We start from the raw sequence: 25,707 nt of genomic DNA on the forward strand, positions 1-25,707 counted from the left end.
CGAAGTAATCTGTGGGTTAAAAAAAATGATGAAAGTTGTAACTTGGGTGTTGGTGGATATTGAAAATTAAAAACTTGATACACAGGATTTCGTTTACTAAATGTGCAGTTTTGAAGAAAAAGTTTTAACGCTAAACAAAACTATTTGAATAAATTTCAAACTGTTTCACGGGGAACTTTTTACAAAAGTAGAATAGAATATTAAGTGTGTTGCTATGTGGATTGTGAATAACACAAGTAAATAACAGGGCTTGGCTGGACCGTATTTAGAGGAACTGAAAATAAACTACTAATAGGTACGTAAATGTAACGACACTATAATTATTTCTTAAATTCCACTTGTAATCGTGAGTTTTTTATTCGTTAACGTTTTTTTATACAATGTTATTCCAATAATGTTTTCCCTGTCACAGAACCATATTATTTCAAAGTCGCTATGTTTTCAAAGAAAAAGAAGAAGCCTCTTATTTCACCACCAAGTAACTTTGAACATAGAGTGCACACTGGTTTTGATAGAAGAGAAAACAAGTTTGTTGGTCTACCATTGCAATGGGCTTCACTAGTTGGAAATAACCAGGTATGTATAGATCAAGGTTTTAATGATCTTGGTGATAAAAAAAATCTTATAAAAAGCAGTAAATTATATAGTACATATTTACAGCCCATAAGTAAGTAGCAGGGCAATAATTATCCTTTATTTACATGTAGTACTTTTTAACCTACTGACACCATTTGCTCTAGTTTTTGCAAAGTGGGTTAAACTAGAACTGTATAAACATGGCTTCATCTAAGTAGTAAGTCATAGTTATATAAGTGGTAGTTCTGTAAAATATATGTTTTTCCAGATATTAAAATCTTCAAATCGACCATTACCTTTAGTAGATCCATCAGAAATTACACCAACAGAGATTTTAGACCTAAAAACTGTTGTTAGAGGTGATCACCGGACATCATCAGTTGCAGCCATTTCAAGACCAACTTCCACAAACCCAATAACCCAACCTGTACAGAATGGGGTTATATTACCAAAAATGTCTAATGTTGCTCGGTCAAACTCTTTGAGGAGTTCAAGTCCACCAAGAATAAGAAGAGACCTTAGAGGTCAGGCAAATATTCCACCATCAGTTCCTGAAGAGTCACCTTCTGTGCAACAAGCTCCACAGTACCCAAGTTTAAGACGTGAACAGAGCAATTATACACTTAATCAGCCAGTTCGAGAATCACCTGATGAATGGTCTCAACATGCTCATGAAACAGCTATAAGATCTATGAATGACGTAAATGAAAATCCACAATCAAATATTACATATCAAAACATACAAAATGCCAATATTCCATACCAACACAGCCATCCACCCCCTCAGCCTACTTTGCATCAACCACAAGGTGGAATGAATGGAAACAATATAAATATAGGTTTGTTTTTATTATATTTATATTTGTGATTTGCAAAAGTGGTATTTGCTTCTGGTCATATATGTGTAACAAATTAATAATATGCATTCCTAGAATTTTAGCCCAGATTCTTTAATTGTCAAACCATTACTTTATTGGCTCCTTTATCTCTCACTATACATTAGGACAAAACATTAATAGTTTAATTATTATTAATATTTAAAAATACCTTCAACAATTTTTCTAAGATAAAACCGTTATAGTGTTTTTGCCTTCAAGTGTGTCACAATTTAATATTGTCATCATGATTGAGGCCTTAGCACATGCTTTGAATATGTAATGGCAATCAGTGAAGTATGAACTCTTTTAACTTACCTATAAAGTCTTAATTTATTTTGAAATAACTTATATTCAAACACATATACTATTTTTCTAATAGCTATATGTTGTAAAAAATAATTTGTGTCCTTTTACAGTGACTTTTTGGCTTAGTTGCAAAGCTATTACTTCCTTAGGTCTATAGACATATGACTTAATTCTGAATTCCTGAAAAAAGAGCAATTTCTTGCAATCATTATCACTAGCTAGGATTTTGTTATCATAAAGATGTTTTCATTACGTTTATATGTGACTTGAACTAGATGTGATTTTTCTTCTACTTATTTGGACATAAACATATTCCAGTTTTGTGATGTTTCTGTCTCGTACACACTGATATTTTATTCCAATAAGTATTTGTAAAGCTTTCTATACCTTGAAGTGCATTACTATTAAGCATAGGTTAACAGTATGATATATTGTGATATAGTTAGGAATCCTTGATTACAGATTATTTTATTTTAATTTCCCTTAGTGTAGTGTAAGCATATAAAAAATCAAATGATGATTGAACCACTAAGGTGGTTGAGTTAAATGTACTGCTATACAAATTGCTTATTGACATTCAATCGATTGAAAGACAATAAAAAATAATATTTAACTATGACTTTTTTCTTAAACTAATTATGTCATAGTATCCAATAGCTTATTACGGTCTTACATAGAAAGTTGAATATTATTTTAATCGTAATTGTTATACTTTTTAGTGTAAATAATCAGTCTTCGTTGTTTCGTCTATTATAGGTGATGCATATGGCGTACGAATCCAACATCCGGGTGCACCAGCTCTGTCTGCCTCTAAACACGAGCTACGCTTGACACATGAACAGGTCAGTAAAAGTTAATTTTATCATAGCATTATTTCTACCTTTTCTTTATATTTTAAAGCATACTTTTGGTTAAAAAATACGACGATAGTGGTATTGAATTAAGTTTCCAATCCAAATTTGTGATCAGATGTCATTTAGTCAGGATTTACAACAAATTTTCAGTTCCGCGCTGCTCTCAGACTCGTAGTAAGCGAGGGTGATCCTCGGGAGACACTAACTGGCTTCAGCAAGATTGGGAAAGGAAGTACGGGAGTGGTTTGCGTAGCCACAGACACGAGGACTCGGCGACGAGTAGCCGTCAAGATGATGAACCTACGCAATCAGCAGAGGAGGGAATTGCTGTTCAATGAAGTGGTAAGAATCATCATTTATACACAAGAATAAGTGTTAATTGCTATTAATTTATTGTAAGTTTTAACGCACGTATGTGTTAGCTAAATATATTTTTTTATTTACAATTATGCTAACACAGCAATGGTACAGTTTTCACTAATATTTATAGTTTTTTTTTAAAGTATAGGGCATAATATGATACTTGCAGGACGACTGAAACTCTTCTTTTCTCTTAAGTGGCTTGCTAAGCCATTTTATTATTTTTATTATTGTATTAAAATTTTAGTAATGATCCATATATAATATACAAAACTCAACAAATTATGAAATATTTTAAATTTTGATAGAAAATCTACCTATGTGCTTTTATATTTTAAAATATTAATTAGAAAAAATGAAAACAATTTAGGTAATAATGCGAGATTATCCACACCCAAACATCGTAGAAATGTACGCATCGTACCTTGTTGGGAATGAATTGTGGGTTGTCATGGAATATATGGCCGGTGCTTCGCTGACACAAATTGTGACGCGCGCGCGCATGGATCCAGAACAAATAGCCACTGTGTGCAAGCAGTGCTTAAAGGTGAGATTATTATTCAATTTCCTATAGAAAACCTATTAATTATAAAACTAAAATGTCTAGGGTAATTTATGGCCATCTTTGATTTCACCAAATTGAACTGTCCTAAAGCAAAAGTCATCCTATGGAATACACAAATTTCTCAAAAGTCTACTTATTACATTTTAAAGAATTTTGTCTGGGATTCCATCGTCAGATCCTGACCAATAGCTTAGTATTTCCAGTAGTTTGACAAAGTATTAACACAGTAACTCGGAAAACGTCCCGTTCTCTTATAATATATAGTCACCTCACGAAAACGAAAAATAATAATAATAATATACATTCATACATATGTTCAAACATTCATATTTACTTAATCAAAATTCGCCATAAAAAGTTATGGTTTCCGGCTATTACTTCGATCTATTGTTAAGGTATTCAATGTGTATGCCAACGTAACGTGCGTCTGTGTCTAATGGTTAATCGGGGAAAAGTGAAATGATTACGTAGAATTAGGATTTTTTTCTTTATAGCAAGGGTTAAGTTTCTTGATTGTTTTTTTTTTCTTATAGGAAAAATATATTTTAGTTGAAGAATATTTTTTTGGACAATTATTAATCCTACCTTCTACCGCATTTACCATGGGCAGTGTTCAGAAGAGTTGTTCGGTCTAATACCCGCAGTTGAGTTTCATTATCGGACGTAAAGGGAAAATACAAAATACCATCCGTATCACCTCGACGGCCGTCGTTCCACAACTGAGCGTTTTCTAAGGCAGTTTTTGCCACGCACCACCAGCTATGTGGAACCAGCTGCCCACTGAAGTATTTCCGAACCAATTCGACTTAGGGTCCTTCAAGAAAAGAGCGTACCAATTCTTGAAAGGCCAGCGACGCACTTGCGAGCCTTCTGGCAATGTGAGTGTCCATGGGTGGCGGTATGTTTAACATCAAGTGAGCCTCTTGCCCGTTTGCCTCCGATTACATTAAAAAAAAATCCTTTAAGTTTTTTTATGGCTCGTATGTGAACCACACATGAGTTATATTTGCAATAATACACACTGACTAATACGACTGATATTATATATAGAACCTGGCTCATATTATAACTAAGGAATTAATTATCTACAGGCGTTGGCGTTTTTACATGGACAAGGTGTTATTCACCGAGACATCAAATCTGACTCGATTTTGATGACGGCTGATGGACGCGTCAAACTTTCTGACTTCGGATTTTGTGCTCAGGTTTCACAGGTAACAAAAAAAACATATTTCCGTCTAATATTTATAACTTAAACAACATAAATAAATATTTAAAACGTGTCAAACTATGGGCGAAATAAGCTAAATGAATACTAATATATTATATTTGTTTTAAATCAAAATTCAATTCTTAGTATATACAATCAATAGAATCATAAAATATTTGTAAATTATATAAAGTCTAAAGTGCTTGTAGTATGGCATGAAATTGACCATGCAAAGTTCACAAAGTCTTCCCCAGCAGGGTTTCCCTATAAAACCAATGCGATTTAGATTTTATCTTAGTAACGTATTGTTTGTCGATTTCTAGGCTCGTTAGCATTTATCACAACTGTCATACTAAGAAAGATGTATTTAACAATTTCAATGTATAACTCTTTTTGTATTAACTGAATTACATGCAAATTTAAAACATGTCAGAGAAATACTTCTTATTTATATAGAGCAGTGTTGGCCTAGTGGCTTCAGCGTGCGACTCTCATCCCTGAGGTCGTAGGTTCGATCCCCGGCTGTGCACCAATGGATTTTCTTTCTATGTGCGCATTTAACATTAGCTCGAACGGTGAAGGAAAACATCGTGAGGAAACCGGCTTGCCTTAGACCCAATAAGTCGACGGCGTGCCTCAGGCACAGAAGGCTGATCACCTATTTGATTATTAGATTAACAAATGATCATGACACAGATACAGAAAACTGAGGCCCAGACCTAAAAAGGTTGTAGCGCCACTGATTTGTTTTTATTTATGTATTATTTTACTCATCTTTCTGTGTCCACTAACCCGATACAATATTCACTAACCATATAATTATTAATTATTTTGCAGGAGCTACCAAAGCGTAAATCCCTAGTAGGAACACCATACTGGATGTCACCAGAAGTTGTATCTCGATTACCTTATGGCCCAGAGGTAGATGTGTGGTCATTGGGCATTATGGTCATTGAAATGATTGATGGGGAACCCCCATTCTTTAATGAACCACCCTTGCAGGTATTTTCACATATCATCTGAATAGTTCATACAAAATTTACAGAATTATTTTAGTATAATTTCCTCGCTTAGTTATATTTTTATTTGCTATAGAATCTGTAAAAAGGATAATCTCATTTCTATCGAACAATCTTAGACAATTTGTAAAATTGAATATAATTGTATATATAAATATAATTGCCCTGTTTAGCTTAGTAAACCTTTTTTTCTTTAATGAAGTAGAAATAATTTTTAGTATAATAAACTTTATTTAACACTTAACACAACTTATAATAAAACTTTTAATGTATATAGCCTTTTTCTATTGTTGGTGTCGTTTTTTCTACAAGCGTAGAATAAGGCGAAATACAAAAAATTAAAAAAGATTTTTATCTTGTTACCTAAGAAGTATTACTACGCGCCTACGCATATTACAAGTACAAATACACACATACATATGTTTTTATTATTTTATAACAAAATTATGCAAAGTTAAGTATGAGACGACGTTTTGATGGCGGACTAAACATAAGCAAATTTATATAGTTTTTATAAATTTTATTAATGGCTCATCATCGAGTACATGAGTGTAAAAGTAATTACATTTTGTGCAGACATGTAGAGTAGCTTATGAAAAATACATACGTTCATTCGTCTATAACATTTATTTACAGGCCATGCGTCGAATCCGGGACATGCCACCCCCCCGGCCTCGTGGAGCGTCTCGCTGCCCTCCAGACTTGACTTCGTTCCTGGAGTGCGCCTTAGTTCGAGATCCAGCTCAACGGCATACGGCAGCGAGGCTACTCCACCATCCCTTGCTACGACGCGCTGGTCCACCTGCTTTGTTAGTACCTTTGATGCCACAATGATAGGACTAACATCATTTTGACACAAAATACAAGTAATGGGAAGTTTATATGTATTACATTCATGTTGCAAGAAGCTCTTCCCCTTATTTATAAAAGCAAAAAGAAACTCTTTCAGTCGAATTGTGGTAACCCTTTAATGAAAAGGATCAGTTACTTTTGTTGAAACAATGCAATTACAGTTATTATTTTTTTATGTATAAGGAAAAAAGCATTTACTTGCAACATTGAAATTGTATTGCATGTCATTTTATATACATACATAACATTTATTGTTAAATAAAATGTGGAACAAAAATATGTTGACAAGAATTGTATAAAAAATTTCATACTTAGATATTTTATTGTAACTGGCGATTAATATAAAAAAATAACTTTAAGTAAATTGTTGACCACTATTGCCATTTAAAAAAAGAATATTATCAATATAATTCAAAGCAGTTTGAATAAAGAACAATGTAATCTGTTCCACAAGTAAACATGTTTTCGTGTTGTATTTTGCTGAAGAGTATCTGTCGCAAACAATTGATACTGAAGAACAATATAATCACTAAAATCAATTGCCGTTAGAAAGCAGATGTCGATGAACGAAAGGTCAATAACCCTAAGCAACAATACCGAGTGACCGATTTCGTTGAAAGAGAATACAGTTTTCATCAACTGTTTAATATGCCATTTACAATGATAATTACTATTTGCGACTATCAAATAAAATTAGGTTAACTTGAGTTATTTTAAAAATGTATACTTCGTGGTAGTTAATTTTTCACGAAATGATATTGAAATCGACCCGAAGAAACGACGCTTTTAAGCGATATCCAAAACATGACAAAGTGTGCCTAAGATTAGTGTAAAACTGAACGGATGTGTGACTAAAATATAAGTACTTAAAACGTGCCTTGAATTGGAAAAAGCTGTGGTTAAACATCAGTTCTGCTAATGTTGTTATGAGCCTTTTTATATTTTGGTTATTGAAGCAAAAGTGGGATTTTTATGTCAACATTAGAACCGCAAGTAATACTACTTGTATACTTACATTAAAATGTAAGGTCAAGACGTTTTTTGTTTATTTTACTTTAAAAAATCTGCCTTATTCATAATTAATTGCAGTTTTTGGTCTCTTTCTGTCAAATTACGTATATAATATGTTGAAATGAGACAACAGAACTGTAGTGTAAACAGTGCAATAAGACTGATTTAGTTTCTATGAACAAGTGGGTCAATGTGTATGTATATTTTAACATGAATTTGTTTTAACGGCATTGGCCAATAAAATCAGTTGAGAATTTTAAGCATGCATTTGATCTTTTTCTACTTAAAAATTGACTGGGCTCTTAAAATACAAACTTTTACTGTAATTAGTTATCACAATTTTACAATTGCTTTGAATTTATACGGAACTATTTGTAAGCCACATACTAATTTAGATTTAATGTATTCTTTGAGAAAGATACACCAGTGAATTCATTCCACTTATCCATTCCTATGAAAAGTATATATTTGTACCTTCTTAGTATATTGATTGATAATATTTTTGCCTAGATTTTTAAATTCAATATATGTATACAAATTTGTTTTTATCGGAAAAATATCTATTAAATCATCCTTGTTGGCTATTTAGTTCTTTTACAAAAGGGTAGAGTTTGGCAAAAATTATAAATTATTAATAATGGTAAATTTAATCTGTCAAAATTGACAAGCGCGTTAAAATTTATGAATTCTTTCTTCATAACTTTATCAAATTAATTCATAAAGTCGGTTTGACTAGGGAACTTCCAACATGTATTTAATTTTTCACAATTACTTACGGACAGCTTGAAACAACTCGGGCTTAATCGATACATTTTTAAGGTTATATTTAATGATTTTGAAAGTGGGCTTAGTGCTGTAGCTGTATTTTTACAAAATTTCTAGACTTAACATTAAGTAGGTTATACAATGCCTTTTGTAGTAACTAGCCCGTCCAGTGGTTTTTAATTCGTTATAATTATATATTTACTTATAAACGTATTTTAAGCCTCGTGTGGCTTTTTAAAAATCAATTAAAAACATGTTATTTAACTAATTTAGTTTTTAGTATGTTTAGTCGTTTAATTAAAATTCGAGGCCTTAATCGGGTAGGGTTGTTAAATTTTGGCTAATTATAAGCGATCAGTGCCTAAATAAAATTAATCAGTATTATACAAATTTTGTCTATTCTTAAATAGATGTTAAATATTTATGCTCATTTTCTTTATATAATCTGTAATAGAATTGTATTTATAGAAAGTGAGTGCTTCGTAATTATGCTAATTATTAAAATCTGCATGTTTTGGACAATTGTTTTAGTAATTAAAATATATTAGTGTTATTTTTAATGTATAAACAATTTTTGTATTTCTTCACATTCCAGTTTCTTGTGTTTATTTATTTTTTCTTAGTGAAGATTATTCACGAAAATGGCTATTTTATGATGCTAGATTTAGACTGATACAGGTGGACAATTTATGCAGCTAACGATTTTTGTTACTAAAATCATTTACATATTTTATTATATAAATCACAAAGGCAATTATGGCCCCTGTGTACATTACGTTAGCTACGTATAATATTCTATACGTGTACGTACTTTTTGACAAAAAACAATATTCGCAAACATTGTCTCTCTTAATGTACTTAAATGGATGTATCGTGTTCCGCCTTCATTTCGAAATATCTTTTCAAAGCAACTATTTTTATGCTCCTTTAGTGTATAGAAAAGTCGACGCGTTCGCTTTATAAAGTAAAATAAGTTTTGTTATGAGGTTCGAAGTTTTATTGAAATATATAAAAATTTAAATAGAACTTGTAGCTTCCCCAAATTTCATTGTTAAGGTTTGTGCGAAGCCGGTATGTCAAACGTTCTATAGTTTCTGTAAGATTTATTCCAGTGTTTTCATAAATTGCCTCATAGACATAAGCCAGTTTGTATGCACATTTCATCACAAATCATGTCCGATAGATGTATTAATTTATTGTGACTCAATAAGGTTTATGCCAAATATATTGTAATATTGTCACGTTGTTAAGAAATGTTATGAAATAGAGATTTGAAAGTGACCCGTTTTTTATTATAATCCTAATAATTATCGGAATAAAAAAATCAGCTATTGCAATTGTTTCGCTTCAGGAAAAGCTGGGAAAAGTAGAAGTTGTATGGACAATGTAAACACTTCATTAATATTGCTATATCAAGCAATAAAATGTATTTTACTAATGTCTTATTAATTAAAAAAAGGAAGACTTATCCAATTGACTTCATTCCACAGCTCCTAATCAAAATGATACAAAATAATAACTTTATTTAAACCTTAACCTTAACATTGTATAACATTTGCTTCTACTGTCAAAAAGTACATATAGTATGTTTCATGAAATACAACCTCAAAGTGAAAAAAAAAAAACACAAAATACGATACAAATTAATTGTTTATTAATATTACAATGTTATAGAAACTATTTGTAGAATTCATATTCACTCTCATCCTTCTTAATGTTGTTCTTGTATCCTTTCTCGAAATCTTTTGGAAGGACAATGTACCTGAAAATAATTATAAATAACGATAACAATATTAAAATTAAACAGTGTACTTTATTTTCCTGTAAAAATCCACATTTAATATATTAGACATAAATAAATAAAATAATTTTAGAATGTTATCTGAATAAGATTTTGCTATACAATTAAAATGACTTATTGAATTATATATTATGCTTCAATTATTTAACATACCATTAATTGTCTAATAGATTAATAGATAGTTAATGTTTCAAGGGACTAATTTTCTAACATTGCGAGAAATTATATATTTTGTAGATAATAAATATTTTACCGGTTTTCCCTGACGGCATGCATTCCGGCTTCTTGACAGATGGCATTAATATCAGCTCCAGAGACGCGATCAGGTCTTGCCACAAACTCCTCCAAATCCACTTCCTCACTTAAGTTCATCTTCGCCGTGATAGTCGAGAATATCAATCGCTTTTGACGTCTGAAAACATACATTACTTAGGACTTTTACTCTTTTTCTGTAGCAGCAGCTACACACAAGTCATTTTATGTTTTAATAAAATTAAAAAATAATCTTATGCGACGGTAGAAGATAAAATATATGATTGGAATTGGTACTTAGCTAATACACTTTTATATTTAGAACATAAAGATTTTGTATGAATCTCACTTGTGATAATGAGTATAATTTTTTTCAAAAATAAATGATGTAACTATATACAGTACCTGTCAGGTAGAGGAAACTCAATTTTTCTATCAAGACGACCCGGCCTCAATAGAGCTGGGTCCAAAGTGTCAGCACGGTTGGTAGCCATTATAACCTTCAAAACAAAGTACAAAGTTGATACTTAGTTTAACATAATAAGATACAAATTGAACATATTCTATAAGTTCTTCATCGAGGGCTTTTTTAACTTACCAAAATATATTTTTAAATTAAAAGAACCCTCGGCACACTTATAATTTCTAGTTATTTTAGATTAATCAAAGCTATACCTTAACATTTGTGGTCTGGTCAAAGCCATCCATTTGGTTGAGGAGTTCCAGCAAGATTCTTTGCACCTCTCTATCAGCTCCAGTTTGTGCATCAAATCTTTATAATGAAAATTGAAAATATTATATAACTATTAACTAAGTATAAAAAATAATTAGGGTAATGCTTTCCTCCATCAGCAGTCAGCAAATCCACATATGACTTATACTTAACCGTTACCTAAGTCTGCACCACAACACAGTCTGCATTCACAGAGATGAACGTCAACTGTATTAATTATTTAAGTAGAAATAAAATCTGTTGGTTGTTTATGTAATATGTATGTTGTTTGGTAGTAGGTAAGTTAATACACATAATTATTATTTGTAATCTTTGCGGTCAAAAAACAGATAATAGGCATTTCTCAGGTATACAATATTGTATTTAAGCGTAACTTTGTTGTGGACTTTATTAATACCTTTTAGTCGCAATAGCATCAATTTCGTCGATGAAGATAATAGCAGGGCTGTTTTCCTTAGCAAGACGGAAGACATCTCTGACCATACGTGGTCCTTCACCAAGGTACTTTTGTACAAATTCTGAACCAACCACGCGAATAAACGCCGCTGAAAATATAAATAAACTGTAAAACTTTGCCCAAGTGTACTTTTGAAAAGCACAATCTGAAGAGCTGCTGTAAAACCTGATGTGATAAATGTATCAAATGAAATGCAAATATTATTTATGAACTTTTAAAAAATAATGCTTCTAAATTTACATTTACTGCCAGTTGCCAAAATATGTGTAACCTTTGTAATATGTCAACTAAGGTTATTTCAAAATACAAAACCACCACTATCAATTTGACTAATAATAAAAGTTTAAATCAACAAACCTGTAGTATGGTGAGCTACAGCTTTAGCCAACATTGTTTTTCCACAACCAGGTGGTCCATACATAAGCACTCCTCTGGGTGGCTCAATACCAATCTGTCTGTATAGCTCCACATGTGTTAAGGGCAGTTCTACAGCTTCTCTTATCTCCTGCTTTTGCGTATCCATGCCTCCAATGTCCGAGTATTGGACATCTGGCTTCTCATCTGTTAATGTTTAAGCAATACTACTTACCAAGGATATAAACATACAAAAACAACAAAGCATGGTACATTATGTCTATCATTCTATGCTCTTATTCACTCATTACTTTTAAGAGTCACCAATTAAAAGAAAATATGCAGTTCAATAATTCAGTTTTAACTATAAAAGGACAAAGAAATAAAAATTATGCTAAAGTACCTGCTTGTAACATAGATATAGAACTGTCAGCTTCAGGTGGAAGCACATCCACTAGTGCATTAGAATGTTTATGGAGTGCCACCGAGGCAGATGGCTTCAGTAGTTCCCTGTCTATTGTTGACAGAATCCGCACATAGTAATTTGATCCAGTTGTGCTCCCAACTAAGAAAAAAAAATTATATTTATATGATGTAAAGTTTTATATCAAGATGTATACAGGGCCAAATAAATTATTAACAAAACTAATTGTAATTAATCTCTTTTTTTTTACTTCCTTTGTCTAAAAGAATATCTGACAATAACATTAAGCTAAAAACACAACACAGAAAAACATTTTCTTTAAAATTGTAAATCAAGTACCAATACAAAATACACTATCATAATGCCCTAATAAAGTTGAACAGAAAGTCTAACAAAATATAAAAATACTCTTTATGTCATAATTAACTTTATATTGATTAGATTAGATTGCCTTCCTGCCTTAAGTACATCACAATATGACCAACCTATTCCTGTATTCTGATCAACCGCTTCAAGAAACTGGCCAATGACAAGTGGAACTGACTGTATTCTCTTAACCTCTTCTTGAGCATGTAAATATTCCTTCTTGAGATTCCTCTGCTCATCCTTGATATATTCTTCTTGCACCTCAAGAAACTCTAACATACGCTGGAGTTTCTATTACAGAAAATATTTATATTTCAATACAATATAAAGTACAATAACTGTTTATTGTAATAACTTAAAGTAGTATTTAAAAAAATTCAATTATGATACTTACATCTATGTTTTTAATGAGAATAGACTTCTTTAAACCTAAGAATTAGAAATCCTGAGTAAGATATGAACTATTTCAATGGAACTTGGAATTAGATCACAAGCACAAATAACTTTAAATAGTAATATGATAATCATATTAAGTAGATTACCTTGTATTTTGTGTAAAGGTCTTCGGATTCTAGCTCATCGAATGATTGTGGTCCAGAAACCACCAGCCCTTTAGTATCAGCAATTTGATCATCCTGAGAAAGAAAATTTCATTGTTACTATTGAACAAAACAGCACTCAACTTCCTATGAATAGTCAGTTAATCATTTGTACCTTTTCGGGTAGTATTATTCCAATTTCTTCCATTTTAACAATATAATTGGTATTATTAAACGAAATTCAATGTATTAAAATAATTAAATCAAAATCACCCAAGATTCAATAGGCTGGGAATGCGATTTGTAATTTGTATAGCTGTCAAAATACTATCCAGTCATGCTGTCAAGTAGACAATAGACTTAAATTGTCATACAAAGTGAAATGCACTGACTATAGTCTTAAGGGATTACCATAGACTCTTAAATACTTAAAGGATTAAAAAAAATGAGTTAATTAATTTATGATATTTTAGTTACTAAAAATAATATAACTTTATAACCTGTTATTGTGTTTAAATTTAAAATTGTGTTGTACTTCTACTATAGCAGCTGCACAAGTAATGTGGTCACTTTGCATTTTGCAATAATTATATATTTAAATTTATTAATAATCAAATCTGTGAAAAAAGAAAACCCATTGGTTACACAAATTAATATTAGTCTATTTTTTTACGTGTAATTTAATTTATTCGGATTTCATATATATGGAGTCTCAATATAAAAAAGAGGAAATTTAACACTGCTACTACCTCTAACCCCACGTTGGTCTCTTTCCGTACAGGCTATATTATAATCTATTGATTTAGATACAACTGGCGTCTGTACGTCGGAGTAAACGTCGCGTCTGCATAAAGTCAAAACTAATGCCAAAAAACGTCGCGTAGGTATAACGATTGCTACAATTATTGTGATAAAATTGACTGATTTTTTTATCAATACAATGACTCATTTTTTTAATCCCATTATTAAAATCTTTACTTTGACCACTGAAAGTTATGTGAATAGCATAATTAATAATTCTAATAATGTTAGTTTATATTGATATCATTTGTTTATTGCTATATTTAATTATTTAAATATAAAAAAGCGTTTCTGTAAGATCATAGTCACACAAGTCTTTAATTATTTCCGCATATCAGTATGTATTGGATTTTGACATGGGGGGATCTCAGGAAATCTTAGTCCTTAGACTCGTCCCTGAATCTTACGTTCTGAAAAGTTTTAAAATATAGATTACTTTACCATCTGATTGTTTATTCTTTAGTCTTTTTACTGACTGTAAAGGAGAGATTTTTAGTTTAAGTTTACTTTTAACTTTTAAGCAATTAATAATAAAGCTTATATTTTCGATACCATTGAATATAACGAAAAGCAAAATTACGAACGCACGAAATTTGTTCTCGTGTAACTACATATATAAGAGGTAGGTGGGTATAATATCTTTTCATCAGTTAGATAAACTATATATCATATACGCACACAATACGTTGATTATACAAGTGTAGGTCTAAATAGATGTTACTTTGGTTTCAAGAACAGATCGTCGTAAATTTCTTTTTGTTGAAGAAGTTGTATATTTCTTTTACAGGATGTTTAAAGTTTAAATTTTTGTATATAATGCATCAACTTCTTTTCAATAAAAAATAATTATTTCAGACCATATTTTGTTCAATGGGTTAGTAACGCTTGGTTAGTTAAATAAACAGGTTATTGTGCTGTACCAAAGTTGTCTCCATATAATGGCTTGCATGGTCTAAGAAAATAAATACTTATATAGGGTTCAAGTGTAACTAATATATATAAATAAGTTTTAAGAACCAAAATTTATCGTTATCAATTTATATTACTTAGTAAATAATAAAAAACAAATTTACGAATAAAATGTAATATTATTTTTATACAATTGAATTTTGATACACTTAGAAATCACATCGTATTAATCCTTTTCTTGCAGATTTAATTATCATTACAAATAAAATGGTGTATCGCCATTTAGAGTCTTTCTTTTATGAAATCTAAAAACGATGACACTCTTGTATAGGCTGCAGGAAGACCAAATTGGCAGCCCAAAGATGATCCGAACGATGTTATTCCGATCTGTAAGAAAAATAAATTAGTAGTAGAGACTTAATTAGGATTTTAGTCTTTTATCGGATCTAAGAGAACGCTTCTGTTAAAACCTTCAATGTAAATTACCAGATAAAATATGTAATGTTTCAGTTTATATGAAAAAGATAAAGAGGACGAAGAACTTTTCGTCCAATATATTATATACCCAACTCTTATAGAAACGACATGAAATTCGTACATACAGTAACATACTATTGAATGTGTGAAATTCTAGTATTATGTTTTTATATTTTACCAAGATTCGTGAGTCACCGTCACCGACAACGAGAGGGCCACCAGAATCTCCACCGCAAGTGCTTACGCCTCCAAATCCGCTGGTGCACAGATGTGACTCCTGGATGATAAAGGGGAAAGCCATGGAGCATACAGCTTTTGTGATCACACGCAGACGGACGTGGTTAAGACTTTGGTTTGTAGTCACTTTTTCATCTGCAACAATAATTTATTTTGTATATGAAATCAATATTACCATACATTAGTAAGATTGATTTCTACATACATTTGTATGATTACTTGTCTATAATGTTCAGGTATAACAAAAAGGATATTTAATACGACAATATTTAATGTTTTTTCTTATTTCATTATCGTGATATACGTGGCTGGGTAATTAACACACCTCATAGGTACTCGGCAGTTCAGAGTACTCGTCTTAATGAGGTATCTAGTATTGTCTTTTGTTAACATAGCTTTTACATATTGAAAGAAAACACTTTTTTACCGGATATAAGCTATGTATTATTATAAACTTAAAATTATTTTACATAATTTTAAAATTTTCCGACGTTTCGCATGCCTTACAGCGTGCGTTGTCACGGTGACCACATTTAAATTTAAAGATTAATTAGAAGATTTACCTCATTAAGAGGTATCGTCAAAATTTGCGCAAAATTATGTTTGCTACAGAGCCAGACTTTAAACAAACCATATCAACACAAAAAGAAAAAGCATTAAATAGTAAATTAATATTTACCATTGGAAGTGATTCCATAACCCGATGCCACAGCGAAGGCTCCAACAAAGGTCTCACTAGCCTGTTCTTCACTCGGCAGAGCGATCGGAGCCACCGTACCTGCCAGATTTGAATTAAATTGGTTATTATGCACAAAATAATTAATTAATAAAGCACAGATTTTTTTACAAATACATATATACTAACAAAAATTTTATATTACACAAAGAAAATGCTTACCTGAAAAAACTACTTTTTCTGGCAGTGTTACGATAGCTACATCATTACGGATCAATAACGGTGACCAATGTGGATGAGTTTGAACATCTGTTGTCTCCATTCGGATACCTCCTTTAAATAGATACACTGATCCTAGGACCACAGTCAATTTCCAGGCCTGGTTTTTACCATCATACCAGCAATGTGCAGCTGTAAGGACTTTTGTTGCCGAGACCAAGGATCCACCACACATGCCGCGGCTTTCGGTGTTTTTTATCTCAGATATGATGCCAGCCTAGTAAAGAATGTATCAATTTAACAATTTTATGTGTACACGACCAGATGGCTGATACATATGGCTGTGCACAGTTTTTAAACATTGGTACAGTATAAACAAGCCGAAACTGCAGTCCTACGCAGCCCACCTTTGTGGTGGTACATTTGAGGGATTATAGGGCTAGGTCGGAGCCACACATACCACCATATCTTCATCATACTAAATACGTGAAATAACTTACCTGATAAGTATATTGTCCAAGTGCAGCTGGTACCCCTCCAGATATTCTGGATACTTGTTCCAACTCATTTATGGATTCTTCAGCTTTTAGAATTCTCTCGGCTTCTGGAATCCCGAACCTTGTCAAGTATCCATACGCGGTATTCCATGTTGGTACACCCGCACCAAAGGTGACAGAAACCAGAGCTAATACAATTAACAGTTGCATTTTTCTGCCGAGTGATTAGTTAAAAGGAAAACCATGTATTTATAAGTCTAGTGACCAGATAAAGGCTTGAAGTACGTAAATAGAACCGTGTCCACACTTAATTGATTAGATAGAATAAACAAAAGAAATCAATATATTTTTTCTCAACACTTCTTTGTTTTATGAGATCAGTAAACAGTTTACTTTTGTAGTGTCAGTTATCATAGATTCTATCTTATCAATATTCTCAATATCTTTTTCCTTTAAAGATTTTGGTATTGACTGTTAGCTGTTATAGATAGCTGTGAGTAGTTAGTCTACACTAATTCATGAGGTAAGTACTATTTATAATTTAATACTATGATTGGTAAACTGTAAATAAAACACCCATTTAAGTTTCAATTTAAATTTTTTTCTTAACCGCTACTACCATTACATTCGTATTTTTTTTATAATTTTCAATAATACAGGAATTATAACGTTACATCATTTCATATTTTATTTAAAATTGAATTTAGAGTTATAATTTATAGACGTGCCGAATAAAAGCCTTAATTGTTTTTTTATGTGTTTTTGAGAGAGATTGCATCATTACAAGTTTTCGTTGATGAAGCTGAGGAACGACGTCACTCTAGCAAAGGCAGCAGGAAAGCCAATATCACAGCCTAGAGCGATACCAAATGACGTGACACCAATCTGGAAAAGATTTTAATCGTTATTACTGTTGTAAAAATATATATTATATTGTTTAACGAATGCGCATATCTCGCTAGTAATTATCTTGCCCATAGACATTTTCTTGTACCAACAAAAATAATTGTCATGATGATGTTACAAATTTTCATGACTGCAGAATTTAAACCTAATTAGAAAGCAATACCAGAAAAGTATACTTACCAACACACGCCTCTCGCCTCTCCGAACTACAAGGGGACCACCAGAGTCACCCTGGCAGGTACTAGTTCCTCCAAGTCCACTGGTACAAATCGTAGAATCGACCACGTGTATAGGGAAGATCGAACTACAAACGTCATTGGAAAGTACTCGGAGAGTGACGTGGTTCAGAGATTGGTTTTGATAAAGATTTCCGCCTGAAATATATCCGCTTTAAGTATATTTATAGTGTAATTAATGATGATAATTTGATGAATGTACACATTTGTAATTCTACTATAAATTCCTTTCGGACACACTGTATGCGTTTCATATAGGAAAGGCACACCATTTTGATATGGGCGGTGGTGGACCTGAGAATCTCAAACATGTCTGTCATGTCTCAAGTGAACGACCATACAAAATGCCACACGAACACGAAATAATATGTGAAATGGCGCAAAATCGAAAGATGTTTTTAAAATAAAATACGTATTCCAAATTCAAATTAATTAAAAAGATAAAAGAAATGCATTTTCAATTATAACAGAACTTATGGCCAGACTAGTTGTTTTTAGTAAATTATTGATAAAATATTATGATTGATATTATTATTGGTATATGTATAGCAAATAGAGCGAAAACATATTGTTGATTACTCTCTTATATAACTACATAAATACTGCATAATTTACGTTTATGGGACTAAAGTTTTTAAATATATTTGTATTATTTGTATCATTTTTGGTTTTTGGCGTCTATTGCTCTATATTTTAAGTATTTAAAATATAATAAATATGACGAAATACTGATACCTGATACAGTTAATCCGTATCCAGAAGCAGTGGCTTGTTCATCGACGAAGTTTTCAAAAATTTCCAGAATATTTGGTAGAGACACAGGGCTAATATTATCTGAAATATTTATATCTTTTAGATTAAATACACAACAGTATTTTTGTATGATATTCATACCAATTCTAAAAATAGCGTAAGGTCAGGTTTTTATTGCAGCAATGAGATCATGTTTTTCTAATCATACGAAATTGAGAAATTACTTTAATATATGGTACAATTTTCTTTGTTATTTCATAGTTTAAGTTACCTGTAAAGGCAATGTTTTCCGGAAGAGTAGCAATAGCGACGTCATTCCGGGCCAGTAATGGGAACCACCATTGGTGCGTTACCACGTCTGAAGTCTGGATCCTCACTCCTCCATGGAAAAGGTATACGGAACCAAGAACGACTGTGAATCTCCAGGCTTGGTTGCGACCATCGTACCAACAGTGGGCAGCCGTTAGGACTTTGTTAGCAGAAAGCAGTGAACCTCCACAGACACCACGTCCCGTCATATTGACAATATCCGAAATCATGCCAGCCTAAGTAATAAACTCATTTATTGTTTTTTTATAAACAGGGACGCCTACATCATACCCTATCAAGCACACAAGCAGGCAGATAAGTGACAAGAGGCTAAGTATCAGGGGGGGGGGGGGGAAATCTCCCCTTTCCTAAAATTGGACTTATTAATAATTATTAATACAAAAAAATTTAAGGCTAGAAATAAGGCATCGATTTTGGTGTTTGCATTTCCAAAACCTAATACGTATGTATGACATGATTTACATGACTCAACCTTCCGAGTGATTTTCAGCATCGTGGTCAGCAAGACACTGCCGCCTAGTTATGTAAAAATAATACATTTTCGTTGATATCCTTTAGAGAGGTTTTATTTAAATATATTATTGTAAAATGAAAGGACAAAGAGCAATCAGTAACTATTGATAATTGATTTTGATTGTTTTGAAAATAAAAACACGTAGAGTAATGTACTTTTAGGTTTTTGTTGTTCCCGGCCTTGTGATGTCTGTTTTCTCATACTCACTTGATAGGGATGGTCTCCAAGCTTCGCAGCTTCGCCTCCTACAATCCTCCCTGACAGGTTGTTTACGGCAGCATCTTCAGCTTTTTCAAGTTTCTCTGCTAATGGGATCGCGTATTTTGAAATGTATCCGTACGGAGACAGGTCATCTAAACTTTTCGCACATGCAAAAGGCAGTATAAGCAAAGCCACGAACAATTTCATTTTGAATGTTTTAAAAATTATTAATAATGTCATCTTTTATAGGTTATTCGATATCGGTAATTGTGATAATATTGAAGATACGAAGATAGATTTAGTACGTATTATTTACTAATCGATTTTAGCAGCTTAGCTTGACCGACTCATTTGGACTAGGTACCTATATTAATAATATTTACTTGTACTAGTATTGATTTTTTAACAACTACTTCTTTGCAAAATTCATTACTGAACGTTTTGAAAAGCCCTAAGCGATACATCGACTTTTTTTTTCTCACCCGATATTAATTGATACCGCCGCCCATGGACACTCCTACTGCCAGAGGGCTCGCGAGTGCGTTTCCGGCCTTATAAGAATTGGTAAAGCTATTATTAGATAAACTTGTTTCAGTACATTAGGGATGTTGAGACCCACTGTCTTTATCTGGTCAGACCAACGGGTAGGCGATTGACCCCGACTTCTGCTATCACTCCTCCTTACCGTTACCAACCTGTCGAGACTATTCGGTTCTCTCCTGGCAATATGGCCAAAAGTAGCTAAGCACTATTGTAAATGATAGTTGACAGTCTTGTGGTGATTTATTGATTTTTTTTGCAGTTCATGGTATTCGCAACATTCTCCTGCAACAACGTATTTCGAACGCCCCTATCTTTTTCCGGTACGCTGCAGAAATTAATCAAAGTCATATTTAAATTCTGACGAGGCGCCTTTTGATAGCATTCGACACGCTTATGTTTTGCCATATTCTAGTCAGTTTGCTCATTGCTGCCGTAACAATCTGCCATCATTTACAACTACAGTTGCATGATAATATATTTTTCATTACGTATAGTAGGTACATGAACCGCTAAATTTGATGGATTGTCAATTATTAGGTTACCCCATGAATTATCGTAATTAATTTCAATAACTTTTTCTACTTTTAATAAAGATTTATACTATCCCACTCAATATTACTATAATATTGCAATGAATCCCGTTATTTATCCTCAGGACTAGCGGTTTATCCTTCATAAACATCAAATGGACTCTACGGACAAAAAGTTGAAACAATGAAGATTAACATTAACAATTTTATGAAATCATATAAGCTGCGACTAAACTGTCATCAAAACTTTTTTGCAACGCAATTGGTGCAAAGGGTTACATGCTTAAAGAGAATAGACCCCACCTAGAAACCTCTTGTGAAACAAAAGTCACGGCGGCTGTCACTGGCTACTCACTATTCAAGCCAAATTAAATCTCTTGATAAATGTCTTCGTAACAGAATTGCAAGATATAATAAAAAATTACACTTATATAAATAAAAATGAAACGCTAAACTCGAAGTCGAGTTTTTTTTTTATTTTCTCCTTGAACTCTGTGATAACAATATAGTTTTATTTAGTACTTAGGCTTTTATTCCAGAAATGTGATCTATGGCATAGCAAAAGTTTTTATGTGGCAACAAAAAAAGGTAGGCTAAAAAAAAAATCATATTATGGCGAAACGAAGTTCGCGAGCGAACGAACGAAATGAGCTTTATAAGATTATGCATGATAAGATTCTTATTTCTTGGACACGTGAAATTTGTATCTTATAATTGTTTTAATAATCACTGAACGAATATATTATAATATACATAATTTTCAATTTATCTAATCAACGTTTTATAAATTAACACAAATTTAATTCGCTGATTAACGTGTGTACTTATGACAATTATTATTGATTAATCTATATAATGCTGTTGCGCACAAATAATTGATTGATAAATAAAATATGATGTGATATACGTTAAAGTTGAAATGGAAATATTTAGCTGCCCATTTCTTGAAACATGATCTATGATCGGGCCATGATTTCATGAAATTATAATGTATTTTCAATTTACTCGTAATAGTTTAATCTAATTTTTTCTAAAGATTCGAACGTGAATCAAACTTAAATCTAGATTCATGGCCAGTCTGAATCACTTCTGTGAAAGTTTTAATAAATTTATACTGTTCGTATTCTAGAATGTCAATGTAACTAGAATCTGGCCCTTTACTCTGTAACTCCAATAGCGATACGTACAGCGATATATATACACGGCCTAATAAGAAATATCCATCAGGTTGTTAACGATGATTTTTCCATATAAAGATAATGATTGGTAATGCATGGTGCCAAGATTTTTGGAGATACAATAGCGTCAAGAAGTCTAATAAAGAATGTGCTATTCCGTAAGGAACGTAAATTAAATTAAATCACATTTATTAATAATATATTTATAACATTACATTTACAAGTTATTATTAATGAAGTCCAAGAAAGATGTGACTCTGACGAAAGCAGCTGGGAAGCCAATAGTGCAGCCCCATCGCGATCCAAAAGATGTAATACCGATCTGAAAAAATATTAGTTTTATAATAAATAAATTTAATAAATATTGTATTGTATAGTGTATCTTTGAAAAAGAATACATACCAAGATTTGTTTGCCGTTCTTTGTGACAACGAGGGGACCACCAGAATCCCCGCGGCATGTGCTCTTTCCACCAGCACCACTGATGCATATGTTGGAATCGACTACATTAAGAGGGTAGGAATTGCGGCAAACTTCGTTGGTGATCACTGGCACTGATACACCGCTCAAGAATTGGTCTCGGGAAAGTCCTACATCTGAAAGTTATATTCATGATCAGGACTAAGTTTAAATAAGCGATATTCTGATTAAATTGTGAAATAAGTATACGTTTAGTTTTGTTCATAAATTGTTTGGTTTTGGAACCTTTGGTGTTAGTAATGTTTCCACCAGATGAAAACTATCACACATTGTACATTCAATGTCTAATATGTACTAACTTCATAGTTTTTTTTGACATTTCAAAAGATTACAAATTCTAATATACTCATAACTTACTGTCCCCAGTGAGACCGTATCCAGAAGCCACAGCTGTCTGTCCAGTAAAGTTGTCAAAGGTCTCCAGGAATGAAGGTAAAGCGATCGGTGAAATGGTTTCTGTAAGGTGTAAAGAGAATTTATCGTATCAACTTATTAATAAAAAATACGCATTAAGATGACAATTATCTTTGGTATTGTTCTGATCTAACATACCCGATAAACTGACGCTTTCAGGTAGACGTATCACCGCAATATCGTTACGTATAAGAGACGGCCACCAGTTAGCGTGCATAACAACGTCTTCGGAATAGATCCTGGTACCGCCGCTGAAGAGTAGCACAGAACCGAGGACTACCTCAAATCTTGAAAAATAAGACATAATAAATTGAAAATTTAAACATAATTGCCACTATTAACTTCATTTGGAGATATTTCCGCTTTAAAAAGACGATTAAATAGTAATACAAATACAATTAGTAATTGAACTGCTTGATCCAAGATAAATTATATCCCTTCCGATTAAAATTTTAAAGTTTTAAAAGAGCTATATAAAAAACCTAACATTGTTTTGGTAATACCCAGTTTTATACATTTATAACTAAATCTACTAATATGAACTCGTATGGATGCGAAATTTCATACATAGAAAGGCACACTTTCTTAATTAAATCTCTCTAGTAATTTAATTCTGATATAATTTATCATATTAATTTCTTGATTGTTTAATTCGGTCACCGCGTCAGTTTACATATTGAGCGAAACATTTTTACATTCACTAATTAGAAATATACAATTTAAATAAATAAAAAAATATATATTGAAAAAGCGATTTTTCTTGAAAATCTTTTAAATGTATAAATAAAAATAAATCAAAGGCGCTACATCCTTTTTGGTCTGGGCCTCTGATTTCTGTTTCAGTGTGATCATTTGTTAATCGAATGTGCCTGACGCACGCCGTCGACTTTTTAGGTCTAAGGCAAGCCGGTTTCCTCACAATGTTTTTCTGCACCGTTGGAGCTAATGTTAAATGTGCACATAGAAAGAAAATCCATTGGTGCACAGCGGGGTTTGAAGCTACGACCTTGGGGCAGAGAGTCGCATGCTTAAGCCACTAGGCCAACACATATATACACTCAACATATATATATATATATATATATATATATTAGAATTTATACTAACTCAACTAATACTTATACTGAGAAATGTAAACTCAACATGTATGGATTAATTAATAAATCTTTAATAATAATAAGACTAATATAAAATCTATGGAACCCGGAAGCAGGAGTTACAATAGAATACGAGTTACCTCCAAACCTGGTTAGTTCCGTCGAACCAGCAGTGAGCAGCAGTTACCACGCGATTAGCTGAAATCAGGGATCCACCGCATACACCTTGCCCTTGCACATTTCTAATGTCCCCAATCAAACCAGCCTGTGATTAATAATAAAGACTGAATAATGCATGTAACTGAAGGACCTGGAATTTACGAAAATACGACTGCTGCGCAGTGGATGGTAATGCTGTTTGACAAGGAAAACCAATTACGGAAACGTCCCTTGGGTTAGAGAATTACGGAGCTCACCTATTTACGTATATTATTTTCATAACAGTGACCAGTTACAAGCTACCATTATATCATCGCGAATGTCAGTTATCCATCAGTTTAATACATTTGTATATCTCATCAATATATCAATACCTACGGCATTCAAAATATAATTGTTGTCTTTAAACATAATCAAATACCTGGTATGGGAATTCGCCTATTGTAGCGGGAGCTCCTCCAGCGATTCTCGAAGACAAATACTTCTCCTCTGCTTTCCGGATTCTCTCAGCTTCGGGGATACCGATCCTCTCCATGTAGTTCCATGATGTACTCCACTCAGGGACATCCCTGATAACGTCACCAACAGCGAACGCAGTAATAGTTGCTAAGACAATCAAGACCTTCATGGTGCTAACACGATTTCGAAATTAAGGCACATAGACAGCTTATATAGATAGAGGATGTGTGGAATCGATTACGTATCATAATTAAAAGATAATAGTTTGAAGTTTATACATTATCAAGAGATTAAAGGATTATAAACGAATAGTTTAAGATGTAAAAACCAAATATGATACATCGATCGATACGTGTTATTCCTACCTTATCGGTATTGGGTTTTTGAAAACATATACGACGCGGTGAATGTCTATGTAATTTTTGTCATAATCAATTGATATTACTTAAATGATGCAAATGGGTTCTAAATGTAACTGCTGAAACATAATTAATATACTATTTTTAAGTTGTCTGTCCCCCACAAGCATTTCACAAACACTATACTACGCAAACTAGGGCTTGTCAGTAGTCGTATTATGGTAAAATATAAATATATACTCTTCATTGGAAGTTTTAAACAAATACGTAACCTAATATGTGTTATGTCTACCTTGTTGTTACCTTTAAGTGGCGCCTTTGCCAGATGGATTGTACTTGTACTGTAAATAATTTTTCACAAAAAATTAATAACAAGATAAGTTTAATGTATCATCTTTTTAGTTTAGTTT

The 25,707-nt window shown here is 32.4% G+C and overlaps 4 protein-coding genes across 4 annotated transcripts; 1 reads left to right on the top strand and 3 right to left on the bottom strand.

Moving 5' to 3' along the window:
* The first annotated feature begins 35 nt into the window (after positions 1–35).
* On the top strand, positions 36–9,677 carry LOC123709846 (serine/threonine-protein kinase PAK mbt). Its single transcript, XM_045661427.1, has 9 exons — positions 36–295; positions 413–576; positions 845–1,415; positions 2,517–2,602; positions 2,765–2,956; positions 3,345–3,521; positions 4,631–4,753; positions 5,587–5,751; positions 6,405–9,677. The coding sequence occupies exons 2-9, from the start codon at positions 436–438 to the stop codon at positions 6,600–6,602; spliced, it is 1,653 nt and encodes a 550-aa protein (XP_045517383.1). The 5' UTR covers positions 36–295; positions 413–435; the 3' UTR covers positions 6,603–9,677.
* A 351-nt stretch (positions 9,678–10,028) lies between these two features.
* Positions 10,029–13,651, bottom strand: LOC123714026 (26S proteasome regulatory subunit 6B). The gene is made up of 10 exons (XM_045668036.1): positions 13,498–13,651; positions 13,326–13,418; positions 12,903–13,074; positions 12,397–12,558; positions 11,997–12,200; positions 11,580–11,727; positions 11,125–11,221; positions 10,855–10,949; positions 10,451–10,609; positions 10,029–10,158 (listed from the first exon to the last, which is right to left on the bottom strand). The coding sequence occupies exons 1-10, from the start codon at positions 13,528–13,530 to the stop codon at positions 10,074–10,076; spliced, it is 1,248 nt and encodes a 415-aa protein (XP_045523992.1). The 5' UTR covers positions 13,531–13,651; the 3' UTR covers positions 10,029–10,073.
* Positions 13,652–15,184: 1,533 nt separating this feature from the next.
* LOC123718152 (brachyurin-like) lies at positions 15,185–17,531 on the bottom strand. The gene is made up of 5 exons (XM_045674610.1): positions 17,142–17,531; positions 16,645–16,918; positions 16,426–16,524; positions 15,688–15,881; positions 15,185–15,419 (listed from the first exon to the last, which is right to left on the bottom strand). Exons 1-5 carry the CDS (start codon positions 17,346–17,348, stop codon positions 15,315–15,317), a joined length of 879 nt encoding a protein of 292 aa, XP_045530566.1. The 5' UTR covers positions 17,349–17,531; the 3' UTR covers positions 15,185–15,314.
* A 365-nt stretch (positions 17,532–17,896) lies between these two features.
* LOC123706680 lies at positions 17,897–25,131 on the bottom strand. Its single transcript, XM_045656012.1, has 11 exons — positions 24,901–25,131; positions 24,461–24,585; positions 23,362–23,510; positions 23,167–23,265; positions 22,732–22,925; positions 22,550–22,651; positions 20,085–20,318; positions 19,305–19,578; positions 19,016–19,114; positions 18,225–18,418; positions 17,897–18,023 (listed from the first exon to the last, which is right to left on the bottom strand). The coding sequence occupies exons 1-11, from the start codon at positions 25,105–25,107 to the stop codon at positions 17,919–17,921; spliced, it is 1,782 nt and encodes a 593-aa protein (XP_045511968.1). The 5' UTR covers positions 25,108–25,131; the 3' UTR covers positions 17,897–17,918.
* Positions 25,132–25,707: the final 576 nt, after the last annotated feature.

This window comes from Pieris brassicae, chromosome 1 (genome assembly GCF_905147105.1).
Source record: "Pieris brassicae chromosome 1, ilPieBrab1.1, whole genome shotgun sequence".
In the NCBI taxonomy this organism is placed as follows: Eukaryota; Metazoa; Arthropoda; class Insecta; order Lepidoptera; family Pieridae; genus Pieris; species Pieris brassicae.

Excerpts from the sequence above, each read along its gene's own strand:
- LOC123709846 (XM_045661427.1), top strand. The coding sequence starts at position 436 with ATGTTTTCAAAGAAAAAGAAGAAGCCTCTTATTTCACCACCAAGTAAC. Across the intron at positions 577-844 it reads CACTAGTTGGAAATAACCAG|ATATTAAAATCTTCAAATCG; the intron begins GTATGTATAGAT and ends ATGTTTTTCCAG. Across the intron at positions 2,603-2,764 it reads TACGCTTGACACATGAACAG|TTCCGCGCTGCTCTCAGACT; the intron begins GTCAGTAAAAGT and ends ACAAATTTTCAG.
- LOC123714026 (XM_045668036.1), bottom strand. The coding sequence starts at position 13,530 with ATGGAAGAAATTGGAATAATACTACCCGAAAAG. Across the intron at positions 11,728-11,996 it reads TGTAGCTCACCATACTACAG|CGGCGTTTATTCGCGTGGTT; the intron begins GTTTGTTGATTT and ends TTATATTTTCAG. Across the intron at positions 10,610-10,854 it reads GAGTTTCCTCTACCTGACAG|ACGTCAAAAGCGATTGATAT; the intron begins GTACTGTATATA and ends GTATGTTTTCAG.
- LOC123718152 (XM_045674610.1), bottom strand. The coding sequence starts at position 17,348 with ATGCAACTGTTAATTGTATTAGCTCTGGTTTCTGTCACCTTTGGTGCG. Across the intron at positions 16,919-17,141 it reads TTGGACAATATACTTATCAG|GCTGGCATCATATCTGAGAT; the intron begins GTAAGTTATTTC and ends ATTCTTTACTAG. Across the intron at positions 15,420-15,687 it reads ACGGTGACTCACGAATCTTG|ATCGGAATAACATCGTTCGG; the intron begins GTAAAATATAAA and ends TTTTTCTTACAG.
- LOC123706680 (XM_045656012.1), bottom strand. The coding sequence starts at position 25,107 with ATGAAGGTCTTGATTGTCTTAGCAACTATTACTGCGTTCGCTGTTGGT. Across the intron at positions 22,652-22,731 it reads AGAACGGCAAACAAATCTTG|ATCGGTATTACATCTTTTGG; the intron begins GTATGTATTCTT and ends ATATTTTTTCAG. Across the intron at positions 19,115-19,304 it reads GGAAAACATTGCCTTTACAG|ATAATATTAGCCCTGTGTCT; the intron begins GTAACTTAAACT and ends TAAATATTTCAG.